At 43.3% G+C, this 20,185-nt stretch overlaps 1 protein-coding gene across 4 annotated transcripts in view; it reads left to right on the top strand.

The window, feature by feature from the left end:
* ZZZ3 (zinc finger ZZ-type containing 3) overlaps positions 1-8,008 on the top strand; it is a 1,369,419-nt gene extending 1,361,411 nt beyond the window's left edge. For all 4 annotated transcript variants that reach the window (XM_044085855.1, XM_044085854.1, XM_044085853.1 and 1 more), the window contains one exon: positions 6,623-8,008. In XM_044085855.1, coding sequence (XP_043941790.1) covers positions 6,623-6,767 — 145 coding nt within the window. In that variant the 3' untranslated portion in view covers positions 6,768-8,008. The remainder of the gene's footprint in view (positions 1-6,622) is intronic.
* Positions 8,009-20,185: the final 12,177 nt, after the last annotated feature.

The following is a 20,185-nucleotide window of genomic DNA, read 5'->3' as shown; positions in this document are numbered from 1 at the left end:
CGTGGGGCTGCTAGACCCCCTGCTTCTATGTCCATCAAGGCTTTTGCCAGGGCTAAAGCAGCTAAATCTTCTAAGGCCTTACCTGCTAAAACTCCCTCACATAGGCCTACCTCTAGTTCTCAAATACTCAGCCTGGCTGAGGATCTCATTTCCTTGATCAGGGGATCCCAACCTCACCCAGACAGGGCTTCTCAGCCCCCTTCAGATAAGAGGCCTAGGACTGAACCCCCGGAACCTGTCTCTACGGACTATTCCTCGGATGGCTCAGACATTTCAGACCCTCAGGAAGGCCCATATTCTCCTTATGAGGATTCTGATGCAGAAGACTCCATTCCTTCTGCTTCTCCTCCTGAAGAATTTTCTTTTGGGGAAACTTTACATGCTATGAGGGAACATTTCCAATGGCAGGGCCAGGATTTTTCAGATTCAAGGAAAAGGCTAAGGACTTTTTTACACTTACCACAGCATAGGCCTTTAGCCATTCCTCCAGTACTAACAGTCGTTGATGATGCATTTAATGATGCCTGTACTGCCCCTGATTCTCTCCCTCCGGCCCCTGCCAAGCCTGACAGATATTACAGGGTCCCGGACACACATTACCATTTGTATAAGGCTCCTGTTGCAGACCCCGAAACCATTTCACAGGGCCCTAAAGGTGTGGCAGCTGCTTCTGCCAAAAACCCTCTTCCCTCTGAAAGGGAATCTAGAGCATTAGAGAGATGGGGTAAAAAGGTTTATACTTCTGCTGCTGTTTCGGCTAGGGCCTTAAACTGTCAATTTCACATGATTCAGTATCAGGAATTTTTGTTAGACCAGCTAAATAAAAAACTGTCCTCTCCTGAACCTATAGACCGCAAGTCTCTTCAGGATTTGGTACATAACTCTCAGCAGGTCAGTAACCATTTCTTAAAATGTGGCTATGATGCACTGGAGGCTTCCTTTAGATCAGCTATGACTGGAACAGTGATTCGAAGACATGCATGGTTAAAAGAACAATCCTTACCAGACCATGTTAAATCAAAACTCCTAGATGCTCCCATGGAGAAACAAAGTTTGTTTGGCTCCCCTGAACAGGAGGTTCTAAAGAAGGTGGTAGAAAAAGCAAAATCTGTCCAAACAGTCAAGGATTTCTTACAGGTCCAACCTCCGAGGTTTAGCAGAAATTGGCCCTCGAAGAATTGGTCCTTTCCAGACAGCTCCAGAGCACACAGAGGCAAAAATCAATCTAGGGGTGCCTACAGGGGACGTCGGTGGCAACCTACCAACCAGCGAAGTACTGCCACAGATTCAACTACAACCACTTCCACAGGACAGACACAATGACTTGGCTCTGATACTGCCTACCAGGGAACAACTGGAAGCTCCCTTGGGCGGAAAGCTAGCCTTATTTTCTGACAACTGGCATTACATTACAGGAGACAAATGGACTTTACAAACAATAGACAAGGGCTACAGGTTTCACTTCCACACTCTACCAAAAAAGAGGGGAATGCCAAACCTGCCACCAAGCCAAAAAACAGAAGCTCTAAGACAAATCAACAACTTACTAAGTATGAGAGCTATAGAAAAGGTACCACCAATGGAACAAGGCCAAGGTTTTTACTCCAGGCTTTTCCTTGTACCAAGAAAAGAAAATCAATGGAGACCTATTCTCGACTTGTCCGCACTGAACACATACCTCATTGTTCCAAAATTCAAAATGCTGACCCTCCAGCAGCTTCTTCCCATGCTGGGCAAGGAGTCTTGGCTGGTGACTCTAGATCTCAAGGAGGCATACCTGCACGTCCCTATACGACCAGATTGCAGAAGACACCTCAGATTTCTTGCAGGTTGCAGAAGACACCTCAGATTTCTTGCAGGATCAGAGCATTATCAATTCTCAGCATTGCCCTTTGGCTTATCTACTGCGCCCAGAGTATTCACGAAATGCCTGGCATCAGTAATTGCTCATTGCAGGCTTCAGGGAATTCAAATTTACCCATACCTGGACGACTGCCTAATACAAGCGGACAACAAGGCAAAATTAACAAAAGATTTGGAAAATGTCATACAACTATTGCAAGCCTTGGGATACACAGTCAACATGCAAAAGTCAAGACTAGTACCATCCCAAAGGATAACATTCTTGGGTGCAGAACTGGACACATCAACTCAGATGGCTTGTCTCACAGAAGAAAAACAAAAGCAACTACCAGGTTACTTCATGACATTAACAAAACAAACTCCGCTTACTGCAAGGAAAGTCCTGCAAGCCCTGGGTTACATGGCATCCTGCATAATATTGATTCCGCATGCCAGGCTGCATATGAGAAAGTTACAATGGTACCTAAGGAATGTATGGTCTCAACACAAGCACAGTCTAGAAGCCCAGATTCCAATAATTCCATGCCTGAAGCAAGAATTCCTGTGGTGGGCTCAGGCCTGTCAGTTGAACAGAGGATTGCCTTTCCAAAAACCTCATCCAAGCCAGACCATCACCACGGACGCCTCAGACCTAGGCTGGGGGGGGCACACATGGTGGACAAATGCATACAAGGCCTATGGACCCAAGACCAGCTGAGTCTACACATAAATCTAAAGGAGATGCTGGCAGTGAAACATGCGATCCAGGCATTCAGACCACTACTTCAACAGGGTCATCTGCTGATAAGGACGGACAATACTACAGTCATGTGGTACATCAACAAACAGGGAGGTACACACTCATATCCTCTATGCCGGATGGCAATGGACCTGTGGAATATGGCCCTGAATCTCAACATTCAACTTCAGGCCAGATTTGTACCAGGAAAAGAAAATTCTCTAGCAGACACCTTAAGCAGAACTACCACGGATGCTCACGAATGGATGCTGCATCCAGATATATTCAAAGCCATAACAAAGAAATGGGGGCTACCAGAAATAGACCTGTTCGCCTCCCCACACAACCACCAATTGAAGAAATTCTGCACAAGAGCTTACCACCCACTTGCTTGGAGGGTGGACTCCCTTTCCTTCAGCTGGAAAAACCTGACAGCATATGCATTCCCACCTCTTCCTTTGATGTACCAAGTCCTACTGAAGATCAGAGAGGATCAGCCAAGGATAATCCTGATAGCTCCAGACTGGCCGAGGCAACATTGGTACCCACTGCTGAGAAGCATGTCTCGGACACACGCATGGCATCTACCTCTATGTCCCTTACTTCTAACACAGAACAACTACAAGATCCTACATCCAAACTTGAAAACTCTGCAACTAGCTGCTTGGAATATTGCATAAAACAAAATAACCCATTTTTATCTCAGAGGGTTAAGGACATTATCCTGGAGGCACGCAGACCCTCCACTAGGAAAACTTATTCAGCCAAGTGGAAACGATACCTCATTTGGAGTGCAGCCAAAGGAGAAAATGTTTCATTGGCAAACATAGCACACATCCTGGAATACTTAGCAGAACTGTTCCACAATGGCCTGTCTTACTCCTCCATTAAGATTCATGCATCAGCAATTTCAGCAGAATACAACATGGACCCTCCTGTCTTTTCTCATCCTCTACTCAGGTTTTTGAGAGGAATCAAAAATGTAAAACCTCCAAGGAAACCACCTCTACCTACTTGGGATCTCAACTTTGTGCTGGAAAAGTTAACACTTCCCCCTTTTGAACCAGCAGCAACAGCAGAACTACAGTTCTTGTCTTGGAAAACTGCTTTCCTGCTAGCAATCACTTCAGCAAGAAGGGTATCTGAGTTACAGGCATTAATGGCAGTACAACCTTTCCTAATCTTCCATCAGGATAGAGTCTCTCTGAGAACTAACCCTACCTTTATGCCAAAAGTAGTCTCCAGAGTGGCATTGAACCAAGCGATTCATTTACCTACATTCTTCCCCAACCCACAGAACAGGGGGAAAAGACTGCTACATACCTTGGATGTGCACAGACAATTACGCTACTATCTGGACAGAACTAAGACCAGCAGAAAAACTGACCAGCTTCTGGTAGCATATGCAACAGGAATGCAAGGGAAAGCAATTTCAAAACAGACAATCTCAAAATGGATAGGAAATTGTATTCGATTTTGTTACTCTTTTCATGGAAAGACAACTCCTGAAAATATCAGACCTCATTCCACAAGAGCTACAGCCACCATTACAGCTTTCCTACGAGGAGTGGCTACCAAAGACATTTTAGAGGCTGCTACTTGGAGCTCCGTGCATACATTTGCCAAGCATTATAATCTTCCCTTATACTCTAGATCCCGAGCAGGTTTTGCAACTGCTGTTTTGCAAGGGATCTTAACTACACCATCTTTATCTTAGTGCCTCCTCCCCCAGTTTGGCTATGGTATTCTACCCATATGTTAGGACTGCAGATGCATCCTTGAAGGACATAGTACAGTTTTGTACCTACCATAAATGTAGATGTCCGATAGGTATGCATCTGCAGTCAGGATTACCCACCCTCCTTCCCCTCTGTGGTACTCCTAGGGTATTTACCCCTCTTTTAGCTAGCTGGGGGAAACTATTATGGTGTATTTGTTTGTATATATGTGTGTATATATATATATATATATATATATATATATATATATATTGTTTGCTCTCTGCTGTTTGGAATTTGTTTGTATATATGTGTATATATATATGTATATATATATATATATATATATTGTTTGCTCTCTGCTGTTTGGAATTATTTGCATTTATCCAAATTTAGCCTTCCTAGAGGGCACCTGGCATCTGGGGCAAGAAACACTGAGGAAAATGGCGTCGGCTGATGCCTTTATACCCAATAAACAGCAACTATGACGTCGGGTGAAGTGCGACATCAGCCGAGGCCAGACCCAGACTTTGGAATCCGGCCGACCGAAGGGCTGCCTGAGGCAGGACAACCCATATGTTAGGACTGCAGATGCATACCTATCGGACATCTACATTTATGGTAGGTACAAAACTGTACTGTTTCAGTTACTGCACAGACGTCAATGTTCTCCATACTGAGGAGTGCATTGAGTGCCTGCATCTTGAGATTTTCAGTTTATTTCTGTTGTGATTTCCTAATCTTTTTTTTTTTTACTCCTGTGAGATCTCATCTCATAGTAACACAATGTCCTGTACTTCTGGGGAAATCCCAGACTTCCATCTTTTGGTTATTGCTTTTTAGCTGTCAGTAATATGCTCATTTAAAGCCTTTTTAGGATTCCATTCATAACTAGGCATCAACATGCTTTTTTGGCAGCTCAGTCCTACATTTGAGTATTTCCTCTAGTATTTTTTTGTAAGTTGTGTTTGAATGTTTCCAGTTAAGTTTACAGCTAAAGTATTTGGTCCAAGTCTTATGTTCATCTCTTTACGCATCTCCAAGAGGTATATTCAGTGGATGGAAATATTTTCTAGAGCCTACCTGGGATGCAGCAATATTTGTGCAGGCATTGTCATGCAAATAGGAACTTTGTGTATTTAATAACACGCCAACGCACTGAGCACTTTCTTCCAGTTTTCCCCACTGTAAGGTTCTGTTCACTTTAGTTTCCCAAATCATGTATGCTGTGCTGAACAGCTTTTTGGTCAAACCTCCTGCTGTCCTAGACTCAGGACTTGAACTACAAGGGCTAATGTATGACTGTCTGTTTCCTCCAAGTTCCACTTTGACCTCTTCCTAGAGTATTAAGTTCCCCTGTCCTAATTTTTTTCTTAGTATGACTAGTCTTCCTTTCCCATTCTTTTACAATATTTTTGTCAGTTAGTAAAATCGCACATTTACAGCAGACATAAACTAATGTATATTAGTTCACAAAGCTAAATTTTTTATATTTTCTCTGTAGTTTAAAGATTAAGGAAAATGTCTATATATACTGAAATGTCACAACTTTTAACATGTAATATGTAATTGTGATTGTTTTACTAATAAAGTGCCTTCAGCTAAATAAGGTCACAGACATGTGTTGGTATTTAAGTCAATTTGGTAATACATTATGCATTCATTCTGTGTGTGTAATTAAAGACACCACATGTATACTAACTTGTACTATTGCCCTTTAATTGTCAACACGCATCATCACTGTACCTTGTTTAACCTTCTATGTTCGCTTGTATTGGTTTTATTTCATTCATGTGTTTGGAGACTGAGCAGTTAATGCTCTTGAGTAGTCCAAATATTACCACAACAAAAATTAATTGTATAATGTAGCTTACATGGTTTATGTATGACTGCCACCCTGCACCCCCGTAATGAATGCTAAGGTACAGTAAAGTTGTGTCGTCGTCACGTTTAAGCAATGCTTTTGTCTCCCAGTGTGCATTCACTTTATTTTATTTTAAGTTTTGGTGCATGTACACATAGGAGTGTGTATGTACAGAACCTATTAGAATCAAAGACTTGCACAGTTTAGAGATGGTTTTATTTGACACATATAGAACATTGTGTTTAAAAGCGGGGCTATATTAATGAGAGGGCCCTGAAAGTATTTTGAAGTAGTTGCATGAAATGAAAGGATCAACTTTTGTCATATATTAGGTTTTAGAACTTGTTTATCTACCTAAGTCATTCAGTACACTGGATACTTTCTGAAGAATTTGTTGTTAAACTGAAATTTAATAATTACAAACAGAAAAGTCTAACTTGGTATTCTAATATCTTGCAGTTTGCATGAAACTGATATCCATAAAGCTCATCACCAGCTGGAGCCAGTATATAGGGCAGAGACATTTTTGGACAGAGACTATTGCGTGTCTCAGAGCACCAGTTACAGTTACTTGGATCCCAACTACTACCCAGCAAACAGATGACAAGGGACACAGACCAAAGACCTGTTGGTGTATTATACCCAGTGCATATCGGTAGTACCGTGGTTCATTCTTTTCACAGACCAGAAAGATTCCACCCTCCCTGAAATGTCACTCAAAGCATGATGGCTTCCTTGGGTGTCTGTCAACTTGTGGCTCTTACACTGTCATGGTTCTAGGTCACTGAAAAGCAGCTGAACATTCCGGGCTCGCAGAAAGTTTCACTGCAAGTCATTTTTTCTTACCATGTCAAAAATCCTTAGGTGGTAATCAAGAAAAATACAGAAGGAGCAGAAAATGAGAGCACACGTTTATAGATTAGAGAACTGCAAAGGCTTTCACACAGCAAGACTTTGTGGATTACATATGATACAACTAGATATTTGTAGATAAGTATTTATATTAAAAAAAGTTTGATAGCTTGCTATTTTGTTGTGAAATTGTTTTTTCAGCACAGGGACTGACAATTTTAACCATTGATGGTGTTTTCTTAAATAATACTGTCATCTTAAATATATCGGTGGCCCAATGCTCCATCTCAGGCCTCCAATAACTTTTGCTGCTTTATCACAAGTAAACGTGATTCTTTTCATAATGGGCTGCCTCTGTTTGACAGCAGAGAGGCACTTTTGGAGGCAGAGTGATAAAGGGAGTGCCTGCAGCATGCTTCTTTAACAAGTCCACAGCATTTGTGAGAATGTTATGAAATTGTCACACAGATATATTTTTTAATGTACTGTTATATAAAATGATCATGTGGTGTGTAAAAACAAACAAAAAAAAGAAATGGTGAAAAAGTACCAGTGGTAGTAACTGTGTAAAAGTCTCTTAATATTCTGTGTTAACCCTCGAAAACTGAAGTACACAGCCTTCTGCCTCTACATTTGGAGCTGTGCTTGCAGCTCTGAAAACTGCCTAATATTAATTGCATATGGTAATAATTTCCCTTTTTTGTAGTATACACAAGGTCCTTGAAAAGATTGTATTTTTTATTATATATTTAAACAAGTAATTAAATTTAGTCCCAGCAGTGAGCCGAAGGTTCACGTGCTTTCTTTTATACTGCTAGAAACTGGTTGTGTATCATTTAAAAGATTTTTTGTATGTTTTCTTTCTTCCTCTTTTTTGTTTTTTTTCTTTTTCTTTTCTTTTCTTTTTTTTTGTGTATACAGTTTGTTCTTAACGTAAAATTGTCAGGAGAACTGTGAGAATAAAATTATATGGAGATAGTCTGTTTCTACAAGCATGCCTTGTGTGCCTTTCTGTCATGATCTATTGGATTGCATTTTTGTTTTTTTGTCTGTATTGCAATGCCTTATATGTTCCGTTACTGTGTTTACATTTCTGGTGTTAATAGGTCAGAGGGCGTTTGTTACTGCATCTCAGTTTTTGTATTCCAGTGTTACCATTTGTTTTTCATGAATCCAAACCCTAAATTGTAAAGTCTGTGGTGCATCCTTAATCCAAGTTTTCAGACATGTTCTTGTAGGACTTGAGCTTTGATGATTGACTAAGAAACATTTGATTTACTTTGTTTCAAATGGGAAGTGACCATTAACACTAGAGCTGTTCTGTAGACTTTTGTCTGCAAAATGGTGAAGGTGGGGGAAGTAGGTGAAACAGATGAGAAATACGGGGACATATTTTGAAAACAAGTTTAAATTTAATATAGACTGTGTGCGCAGATATGTAGTGACCTCAAGCCACTTTTGGTAGGCCATACATTTAGCACCAATGGTGGCTTGATAGCCGCTCACAAATCATAGAAGAAGTGAACCTTAGTCCATTTAAAGCCAATGACAAGTGTTTGGTTCCACAGCTGATCTACCGAAGTAGTGTGTAGAGACTGAATTATTTCTGGTAGATTGGAATGTACATCTCACACAGGGGATAGAGAATAGGTCATCAGGCCTCTGGAATGCATTGCATTCTTGCAGATGTTTTATTGAAGACTTTCTTTGCTGTCTCTTAAGCTGTGTTAGTCTTTTTAATCACCTTATGACAAAACTTTGAATATCTTGCATTCGGAAAGTCTTCTGTCCTGTTCTAGCATGCATTGCGATGCAGCACAACATCACATGCATTTCCCTTAGTCCACTATTTTTTTTTCCTTTTTTTTTTCTTTGTGACTTGAAAAATTCTGATTCTTACCCTGTCATCAGTGAAACTATGTATTCACTTGCCTAAACAAACACACTTAGTGGCCATGGATGGTATGAGATTGCTAGCCAGTCCTTACATTAGCATTGCCTTTGTTGCCAAATGGATAGGCATCAATATTACAAACTGACATGGGTGCAGTGATTTAACCATGCCACTTGGAGACTTGGTAGGGAAGACCATTTTGTCTTCCCTGCAATCAGAAATAGGGCAGACATTGATAACTCCTAATGTGAGGATGCCAGAGAGGGCCCTCTATACATCCTAGGGCATATATTTGATTGCCACTGCAAGAACAAGCTGTCAGAGAGCAGGTCATGGCCTAGCCCTGTAAACGCTAAGTCTGATTTTAAACTGGGCTTCCATCCTTGCAAGTGACGAGCTTGACCTCAACTAAAGAGGGCTCAAGTCTGCATCCATCTGTGCATCTGTGAATGATGAGAGACTAAGGGAGGCACACTCCCAGGTGGCATCATGGGGAGTTGAATTCCAGGGTTCTTCTGCTGTTCATGCTTCAGCAAGTTGGCTGGAGACCTAAGCTTTCCATCACGTTTTAAGGAACAGCCCATTAAGTGACCGGACTCATTTGAGATTCCAGGTCTTGATTGAGGAAGGTTCCTGAGGTTCTTTTGTTGTAGAGCTCACTTCTGACCTCTGATGGGCAAGACCTCAAGAAGATGCTTGATGTCTGATGGGACCTTGACTCATGGATGCAGGATTTCACCTTTTAGGATTATGGTTGTAAGCCAGTACTACAGATGGTGCAGGCACCTTTGCAGGATTCACTTCCTTTTAAGGAACTCTTGTCAGAGGCAGCTTTCCTGTTCCCATAAGCACACATTGATCCTGTTGCTGTTCCATAGATAACCTTACTGCAGTGAGTAGCTGGAAGGGCAGGACTACCTTACAGTCAGCCTCTTATGAGGAATCAGAGGGCATTGAGACTGGATACCTCCTTTAGAGACCCTCAGACTCCTGAGGAGCAGCCTAGACTGTTCTCACACTCCCTTTCCAGTCACCTAGCAGTAATTTGCAAAGTTTCTGGAAAAGAAACTTGTGGAGCCTTGGGCTTGTCTCTCAATGGGAACAAGGATATTGTCTGAGTAGATTTGGAGGTATGCTCAGTCTGACCCTCAGACTCCTAACATGACAGACAGCCCCTACAAGCCCATGTTTGATTGGGTAGAACAACAAATTAAGTATCCTAAAATAATTGCTGTGAGTGTTTGAAATCTCCTTAGAGGTAAAGAGAGTAAAATAAAACCTAAGATGATTTATTCACTGCTTCATTAAAAAAATCCGAACTGCTTCATTTACTGCTAATCGGCTTCATTAAAAAGTACAAATAGTTTTTAGATGAACAGTTTCTTCATCTGAGCAGTGCACAGACTAGTAAAACACCAATGCATGTATTATCTTCCCCCATAGTGACTTTTTTAGGCAGTGCCAAACTGAAAGTACTTCTAACATAGCAAATCAAAACAAAGAAAATCTAAAAAGTATTACTGCTCAATGCTAGGAGTCTAAACAAAAAAACTTCACTCCCTAGAAGCCCTCTTCGCCCTCGAGAATGCTGCTGTCAGTGTGGTCACTAAGACATGGTTTAAAGCCACAGAGCGCACACCAACAGTGCAAGGTTATAATGCCTTCCACACATTTAGACCAGCTACTACACAGGGACTAACCGTAGAGTTCTCTATTTACATCAAAAATAAATATACCCCAAGGCTGGTCAAACAGGCAATGCACTTGAGCTGCTCCATGTTCAGATCATCATAGGCAAAATCCAATATCACTTCATTGCCAGCTGTAGGTCCCCCTCAGTCACCCAGGAAATCCATACCATGTATTTAAACTTATTAGAAACACTAACCATCCAACCCAATACCATATTCATGGGTGACTTTAATTACCCCACTATTAACTGGGAAATCCTGTACGACACCAAATGTACAGGCGCAGAGATTCCTGGATTTTGTAAACACAAACTCCCTGGATGAGATATTCAATAACACCGATCAGTGATGTAGCCATACTATATCTGGTCCTTACTAATATGGGAGAGTGCTGCACACCCCCTACTGTAATGTCTTCCCTGGTAAGTTCAGACCACAAAATGGCCTCCTTTGACATACAAATAAAACCTGGAACTCCAGCTAAACCTGGAATATTCAGGAGCTACTGTAAGGCTAACCTCCTGTTATTAAGTGATAATGCAGCAAAATTTCAAGCCCCATAAACCCTGAGAACACTGCTGACTGTGCAGAATTGTTCACAGAAATCCTGTACAAGCATGTTAATAGCTGCCTAGACAGAGGGAAGAAAATCATGGCAAAAATTAGGAGATGCAGCACCCAGCAGGATAAAAGCACTCTCATCAAACTAAACAAACATCTCCGAGAACAGATAGTCTACCAAAGCCAAATTTGAGATGAATTTAGCCTCCCAGGTCAAGGACAACCACAAGGCATTCTTTAGCTATGTCTGCAACCTCAAAGGCAATACACAGTTGTGTGCTGAGCTCATTGTAAATGGAGCCACGGATAGTGAGACAGAAAATATTTCAAACCTACTGGCAGATAAATTCAGCACCAACTTTACCCCACTCTCCCCCTCAACTTTCCCTCAGTTAATATCAGCAAATATAACTCCCACCCCGCTATCACTAGGGAACAGGTCCTTACTGCTCTAAGGCCAAGAACACTGCATCAGCGGGCCCAGACAATATCCCAGGATGTCTGCTAAATAGCATGAAATATGACATTATCAGGGCCTGTGGAATTGCTATTTAACTATAGTTTCCAAACAGACTTTGTGCTTCATGAATGGAGAACAGCAACAGTTATCCCTCTGCACAAAGGTGGGCCATCTACAGCCCCTGTAAACTGCAGACCCATAAGTCTCACTAGTCTTACATGTAAAGCCATGGAAAGAATTATCATGTTAATGATCAGTAGTGATATAGTAAACCTTCAGACACTGAACCCAACCCAGTTTGGCTTCGTCAAGGGCATCCCTACTCAACCTGGTGGACTTTGAGAAGGTCACCAAAGCAATGTATGAGGGCAAAATGGTTCACACTGCCTACCTTGACCTGGCCCAAGGCATTTTGACACAATACTCCAATCAGGGATTTTTGACAAACTCATATGTCACCCAACAGATAGCCAACTGGTTCATATACAGGACCCAGGAACTTAGAATTGGGAAATCCATGTCTACAAAGAGGCCAGTCACAAGTGGAGTCTGTCAGGGGTGAGTCCTTGGACTGCTTCTTATTGGTATTTACTTCTCTGAAGTCAAGGCTAATGTCAGTAATCTTTGGCAGACTAAATTTACAGATGATTGCAAATTAGAGCTGCCATTGTATCCCACACCGACACAAATGTTCTCCAGTAGGGTTTGACACAGAAAAACAACTGGTGTCCGTGTCCTTCAGGAAGTCCTCCACTCTTGGTAACTATGATATTGATAACACACGCCTTATAGTTGACCCAGTAGTCAGGGACTTAGGGACACACACACACACACACACAGTAATCTAGCCTTTGACCATCATGTATCTACAGTAGTGAGGAAATCATTCTATGTTGCACAACTTAGAAACAAAGGTATGGCATCTAAGTCCAAGGAAATCATTGTTTCACTGTATTTGGCTTTCATCAGACCTGTCCCCACTTTGGTATGTACCTAACCAGACATATCCAACAGTTGGAATGTCCACAGACGTTCCTCACTAAAGCAATACAGGGCTTAAGTAAAATGTCCTATGAAGACTGCCTCAAGTCTCTATCCTGTATTCTGTCTCCTACAGGCTTTTGACGGGAGCTGTATGCCTGACATACAGGGCATTGTCAGACCCCACTCTGATGGACCTCCTGCATGTCCGCAAAACAAACCGCACCAGAATTACCCAATATTCATCGTGTTTCACTGTTGCAGTCATTACACTTGGGTTATCCTGCTGGCAGGCTACCCGCAGTCAGCCTGAATTCCAAAGTCCTGGTCCGGCATCGGTTGCTGTCACCTCTTCCCTGACGTCAGTGTGCCAGGGGTATAAAAGATGAAGCCGACGCCATTTTCTTCCGTCTTTCTTGCTGCGTGGTGCCCGAAGCAAAAGCAGTTCGCAAGTGCCAGTCGGCCGACTCCTGAAATTTTCAAAATCGAATTTCAGATCCGAAGTCTTCAATAAAGCTAAGTCCCCATTGGGGAAACTTTTTTCTTGCTCCAGACCGATGTCAGAAAAAGTTAACAATTGTATTTCTTGTGGGAAGCAAATACCTCATAAGGATTTTCATTCTTACTGTATTCCTTGCCTAGGCCCTGACCACGATGTTGCTAGTTGTCGGTTTTGTGCTAGATTTAACCAGCGCACTATTAAGTGTCGTTATGATTTTGCTTTTCATTATTTTTGCAGAAGGTTTAACTATATAATGCCATTGGAACAACCAACGACCGGAATTCATAAAAAAAGCAAGGATAAAGACAAGGACAAGCATCCGAGGTCCAAAACCCATGAACCCTCTTCTAGGCCAGTCGCCGGTTCGCCAGTGCTCAATGAGGCGCTTTTCGCAGCCCCTGACTCCCACTACCTCAGAGCCACAGACCGCCTCCAACTTCCACGTGGAGACAGCTAGGCCTCTGGATACTCAGGGTATTGGCCCTTCGGAAATTAATCCCTCAGATGGGTCCAGAGCCGCTGAGCAGGCATCGGCTTCTGAGGGTGTCTTCAGACCTACACAACTTTATATAAAGCCTACTTCAGCATCCAAGACAAAGTCTAAAACAGTTTTTAAAGGAAAGTAAACCACTTCATCCAGGACAACTGCTGATAAAGACTGACAATACTACAGTCATGTGGTACATAAGTAAGGGGGTACACATTCCTACCCCCTCTGCAGACAAGCCATGACTTTGTGGAACACAGCATTGACTTTTCAAGTACATCTGCAAGCACAGTTCCTGCCAGGAAAGACAAATACTTTGGCAGACGAACTAAGCAGAAACCTCATGGATCCTTACGAGTGGAAACTAGATCCACAAATCTTCAACATGATAACAGGGAAATGGGGATGCCCAGACATAGATCTATTCGCCTCCCCCCACAACTGCCAGCTACAGAGATTCTGCACTCGGACTTATCACAAGCAAACATGGAAAGTGGAAGCCCTTTCATTCAGCTGGAAAGCCCTTACAGTATATGCCTTCCCTCCTCTGCCTCTCCTCTCCAAGGTACTCCTAAAGGTCAGACAAGAGAAGCCAAAAATTATACTGATTGCCCCAGACTGGCCACTCCAGCACTGTTACCCAATCCTAAAGAGCTTGTCTCAAGGCCCAGCCTGGACATTGCCTCTAAAATACCTCATTTGCTGACTCAACAGAACAATCAGATCCTGCACAGCCAACTCAGAACCCTAAATCTGGCTGCATGGCGGATAATGTAGTCATTCAGAACACACTTCTCTCTAAAGCAGTTATGGATGTTATTTTGGAGGCCAGGAGGCCCAGCACCAGAAAATCTTATGCAGAAAAATGGAAGAGATTCTGTGCTTGGAACCAAGCGCAGGGAATTGACTCGCTTGTACCAAATATACCTCAGATTTTGCAATACCTAACAGAGAGGCTGGACAAAGGCCTATCCTCATCAATTAAGATCCATGCCTCTGCCATTTCAGCTCATTACAATACAGACCCACCTATTTTTTCTCATACACTGCTAAGACAGTTTCTCAGAGGGGCCAAAAACATAAGACCTCCTAGGAGAGCTCCAATACCTGCATGGGACCTCAATTTTGTCTTGGAAAAACTCACACTGCCTCCTTTTGAGCCAGCCAATACAGCAGAGATAAAATACTTGTCATGGAAAGCCGCTCTTCTCCTAGCAATAACGTCGGCAAGAAGAGTCTACAGGCACTAATGGCTGTGGAACCTTTCATTATTTTCCATCAGGACAGGGTTTCTCTAAGGACAAACCCGACATTTATGCCTAAGGTAGTGTCCAGTGTGGCTCTTAACCAAACCATACATTTACCTGCCTTTTATCCAAACCCACAGAATAAGGGGGGAGAGACTTCTGCATTCTTTGGACATAGACAGCTACGTTTTTACTTGGACAAAACTAAAGCCTTCAGAAAGACTGAGCAACTCTTAGTGGCATATGCTGCAGGTTCGCAAGGAAAAGCCATTTCAAAGCAGACTATTTCAAAATGGATAGGCCACTGCATTCATTTCTGCTATTCACAACATGGCAAATCAGTGCCCAAGGACATTAGGCCACATTCTACCAGAGCAGCAGCCTTCCTCAGAGGAATACCAACCAAGGACATTTTGGAGGCTGCAACCTGGACTTCAGTGCACACTTTTACAAAGCACTATCATTTACCTCTCTATTCTAAATCCAGAGCAGGCTTTGCCACTGCAGTTCTGCAGGGCCTCATAGCCACTCCAAACTCAATTTAGGCCCAGCCACCCAACCTCAGCTTTGGGATTCAACCCAAGTGTAATGACTGCAACAGTGAAACACTATGAACATAGTACAGTTGTGTACCTACCATAAATGTAGATGTTCAAGCGTATTCACTGTTGCAGTCCAGGTTACCCTCCCACCATCCCCCCCTTTTTTTTCTTTGCTGAGACTTATCTGTACCTCTCTATTCTATACAACCTATGTGGTGTATTTGCTTGTAGATGAAGGTTATGTGCATGCTTTTTTATGATCATAATATTCACAGCCTACCCTTTTGGGGGCACCTGACATCTGGGGCAATAAAAACTGAAGAAAATGGCGTCTGCTGCATCTTTTATACCCCTGGTGCACTGACGTCATGGAAGAGGTGACAGCAACCGACGCCGGACCAGGACTTTGGAATTCAGGCCTACTGTGGGTAGCCTGCCAGCAGGATAACCCAAGTGTAATGACTGCAACAGTGAATACACTCGAACGTCTACATTTATGGTAGGTACACAACTGTACTTTCTAAAGACTTAAACCTTGCCTGTGATATAAATAGGACCTGCTAGAGAGACAGGTATGTGTCTCAGAGATTGCCCAGTCTCTGGAACGGGCTCCCCCATCCATGTGAAGCAGATTTCCTCCCTAACAAATTCAAGTGCAACTTGGACAATTGGATGGGGAAGAGGAAATTCATTCCTGGTTTGGCACCTGTGTCTCTAGTGGACACATGCCACCAACCTGTAAATGGTTCATCTCCCAGGCCTTAGCTTTTAAATGTTTCATCTCCTAAGCCCCTGCTTACACTTATCCTAGGGTATCAGAACTTGTCAGAGATTTGGGATGCATGGCTAGGCTTAAAAAGGCCCTTGTGGCAGTTGTGTACAAGCAGTTGGTGTACACTTACCATAAATGTAGATGTTAGAGTGTTTTCACTGTTGCAGTCCTGGTTTCCCTCCCTCCATCCCCCTTTCTTCTCTTTCCTTACAAGGGGCATATTGGTATTTACTTTCTACTGGTGAGGTTCTTCCACCAGAACCTGACTCCTACTTGGGGGCTCCTAACAGGTTAAGGCAAGAAAAACTGATGAAATGGCGTCTGCTGCCTTACTTTATAGTACTGATGACCTGATGTCAGTCCTGAAGCGACATCAACTGACGCAGAAATACTAAGCCTCTGGTATATGGGCCAGCCGGGATAACCCAGTTGTGATGACTGCAACAGGGAATACACTGGAACATCTACATTTATGGTAAGTGTACACAACTGTACTTTCCCTGCCTTGCCTTTGGACTATCTGCTGCTCCAAGGGTATTCACCAAGTGTCTGGCTCCTTTGGTAGCCTACTGTGCAGGGTCCTGGGGATTCAACTATTTCCATACCTGGACGACCTTGTGATCCAGGCAGATTATTCCACTTCCCTACACATCCATCTCCAAAGAGTTATCTCTGTTCTGCAGTCCCTAGGTTCAGCATCAATTTCCCCAAGTCCAAACTAAACCCCTCCCAGGACCAAGTTGTCCTGCGGTGCAGAGTAAGGGCAGATGTTGTGAGGGAATTATTTTCACCCCAAAAAGTGGAAAGTCTGAGGCAATACCTGATGTCTGTCTCGCTGTCAAAGCAGTGGCATGGAGGACAATATCTCAGACTCCTAGGACATATAAGGTCCACATGAACCCAACACTCCTACCCCTTGAACAACAACATTCCTTCCTACCATGCCTAAAGAAGGAGATCCTTTGGTGTTTGGATCAAGACTGTCTTAACCCAGGGACTTCCATTGCATCCCATCACCCCAGTCCAGGAGATGTACACAAATGTCTTAGGCCTTGGTTGGGGAGATGCTGTGGGCATCTTGAAGGTGCAAGGCACATGGACAGGCGCCTTCAAGCAAGAGCACATCAACATCAGAGAAATGAGGGCCATCATCCTTGCTCTGAGGGCCTTCCAACGCATTCTGAAGCAAGGCTCCCTGAAGTTGTTCACAGACAGCACTACAGTTCTCTTGTATGTGAACAAACGGAGGAACAAAATCTTACTTGCTATATAGACATGCACTCCAGGCCTAGGAATTGGTGGTCCAACATGGAGTCGCCCTGCAGGCAGTCTGTACTCCCTCATCTCAGAACACTCAGGCAGACACCTTGAGCAGGTCCATGTCACAATACCACGAATGGATGCTACCCAGGGATGTGTTCCTGAACATAGTCCACAAGTGGGGTACTCCACAAATTGATGCTTGCCTCCCTTCTGAACAGACAACATCCACTGTTTTGTACCAGGGCATCCAGACTCCTAGCGAGGGTAATGGACATCTTTTCTATCTCATGGAATAGGATGTTTCTCTATGTATTCCTCCCCCCTTCCCACTCCTACAAAACCTTTGTTTAATCCAGCAGGACAAACCACAAATCTTGTTGGTAATTCCCTTTTGGCCAAGACAGCATTGGATGTTCATCATGTTTCTCTGTTGCAGTCATTACTCTTGGGTTATCCTGCTGGCAGGCTACCCGCAGTCTGCCAGAATTCCAAAGTCTAGGTCCAGCGTCGGCTGCTGTCGCCTCTTCCCTGACGTCAGTGCGCCAGGGGTATAAAAGATGCAGCCGATGCCATTTTCTTCAGTCTTTCTTGCCGCGCAGTGCCCGAAGCAAAAGCAGTTTGCGAGTGCCGGTCGGCCGACTCCTGAGATTTTCAAATCTGAATTTCAGAACTAAAGTCGCCATTAAAGCTAAGTACCACCCCATTGGGGAAACTTTTTTCTTGCTCCAGACCGATGTCAGAAAAAGTTAACAATTGTATTTCTTGTGGGAAGCAAATACCTCATAAGGATTTTCACTCTTACTGTATTTCTTGCCTAGGCCCTGATCACAGTGTTGCTAGCTGTCGGTTTTGTGCTAGATTCAACCAACGCACTATCAAGTGTCTGTTCGATTTTGCATTTCATTACTTTGGCCGAGGATTTAATTATATAATGCCGGCGGAACAGCCAACAACCGGAGTTTACAAAAAACGCAAGGACAAGGATAGGCATCCGAGGTCCAAAACTGACGACGAAGCCCCTTCTAGGCCAGTCGCCGGTTCTCAGTGAGGCACTTTCGCAGCCCCTGGCACCCGCTACCTCAGAGCCGCAGGCCGCTACCGACTCCCACGTGGAGCCGACTGTGCCTCTGGAAACTCCAGGTATTGGACACTCGGAAATCAATCCCTCAGATGGGTCCAGAGCCGCTGAGCAAGCATCAGCTTCTGTGGGTGTCTTCAGACCTACACAACTATATGTTAAGCCATCCTCAGCTTCAAAGACAGACTAAAGCAGCTCTAAAGACAAAGAAACAAGTACAGCATTCTCCTATTCAGACTTCCATGCCTAAAAAACAGATGCTCAAAATGGCCAAAGACCTAATTACTTTGATCAGGGGCTCCCATCCCCCTCCTGATAAGAGGCCTAGGCAAGAGACAAGAGTATGATTCTTCTGATCAGGTATCTATTTCCTGATTCCTCTTCTGAACAGGATTACTCCATGCTTCCCTGTGAGGATTCTGATGCTGAAGAATGCATTCCTTCAGCCTCTCCTCCTGGGGACTATTCTTTTGGGGAAACACTGCATACTATGAGGGAGCATTTCCACTGGGAGAGCCAAGATTATTCTGAGTCTAAGAAAAGGCTCAGAGACTTCCTGCTTCTTCCTCAGCACAAACCCCTTGCTATATTCCACCTGTTCTAGACATTGTAGATGTATTTTCAGAATCCGGACTGTCCTCTGACTCTTTACCCCCTGCACCTGCTAAGCCAGACAGATATTACAGGGTCCCGGATTCTCATAAATTCCTATATAAAATCCCCGCTGCTGAACCAGAAACTATATCTCAGGGGTCCCAAGGGGGTTAAAGCTTCCACTGCAAAAAACCCTGTCCCCTCTGATAGGGATTCTAGGGCTCTAGACAGATGGGGGAAAAAGGTTTACACTTCTGCCACCCTGGCTGTAAGGGCTTTAAATTGTCAATTTCATATGCTTAAATATCAGCAATATTTAATGTCACTACTTAAACACAAAATGTTGGCAAATACTGAATGTTCAGAGAACAAGAAATTGCAGGATTTATTGCATGCAACTGAACAAGTGGGAAAGCATACTTTGCAATGTGGTTATGATTCACCGGAGGCCTCTTGAAGGGCCGCTGTCACAGGTTCTGTTATGAGAAGGCATGCTTGGTTAAAGGAACAAAATCTGCCTGATCATGTTAAAGCAAAATTATTAGATGCACCATTACAGCATGAAACTTTGTTTGGTACTAAAGCAGAAGAGGTGTTGAAAAAAATGGAGGATAAAGCAAAATCCATGCAGACAGTCAAGGATTTCTTACAGGTACAGCCACCCAGGTTTAGCAGGAACTGGCCTTCTAAAAATTGGTCCTTTCCAGTGTCAGACCACAAAGAGGCAGATACAGGCATCCCAGAGGCAGATCTCAGCCCCAAGGCTCATACAGGCCTAAACAATGGGGTGCTCCTACCTCCAAAAGTGGAGAAGACAAATCACAGCCTTACAGGAAACAGTCCCAATGACTTTTCCTCTACCAGTTCCAAGCAGTTTTCTTTTGACAGCCCCCCTAGGAGAAAAACTAGCACTTTTTTTTTCATCAAATTGGCAAATGGTTACCCAAGACAAATGGGTTCTGAACATAGTGCCCCAGGGCTACAGGTTCCATTTTCACACTCTACTAAGGTCAAAGGGCATGCCAGACCTGCCACACAATCAATGGGCAGAGGCACAAAAACAAATTACAGCCCTCATGAACATGAGGGCCATTCAGC

Source organism: Protopterus annectens, chromosome 10.part0 (genome assembly GCF_019279795.1).
Source record: "Protopterus annectens isolate FY-2018-M chromosome 10.part0, PAN1.0, whole genome shotgun sequence".
In the NCBI taxonomy this organism is placed as follows: domain Eukaryota; kingdom Metazoa; phylum Chordata; order Ceratodontiformes; family Protopteridae; genus Protopterus; species Protopterus annectens.
This window is presented reverse-complemented; position numbering and strand designations above follow the sequence as displayed.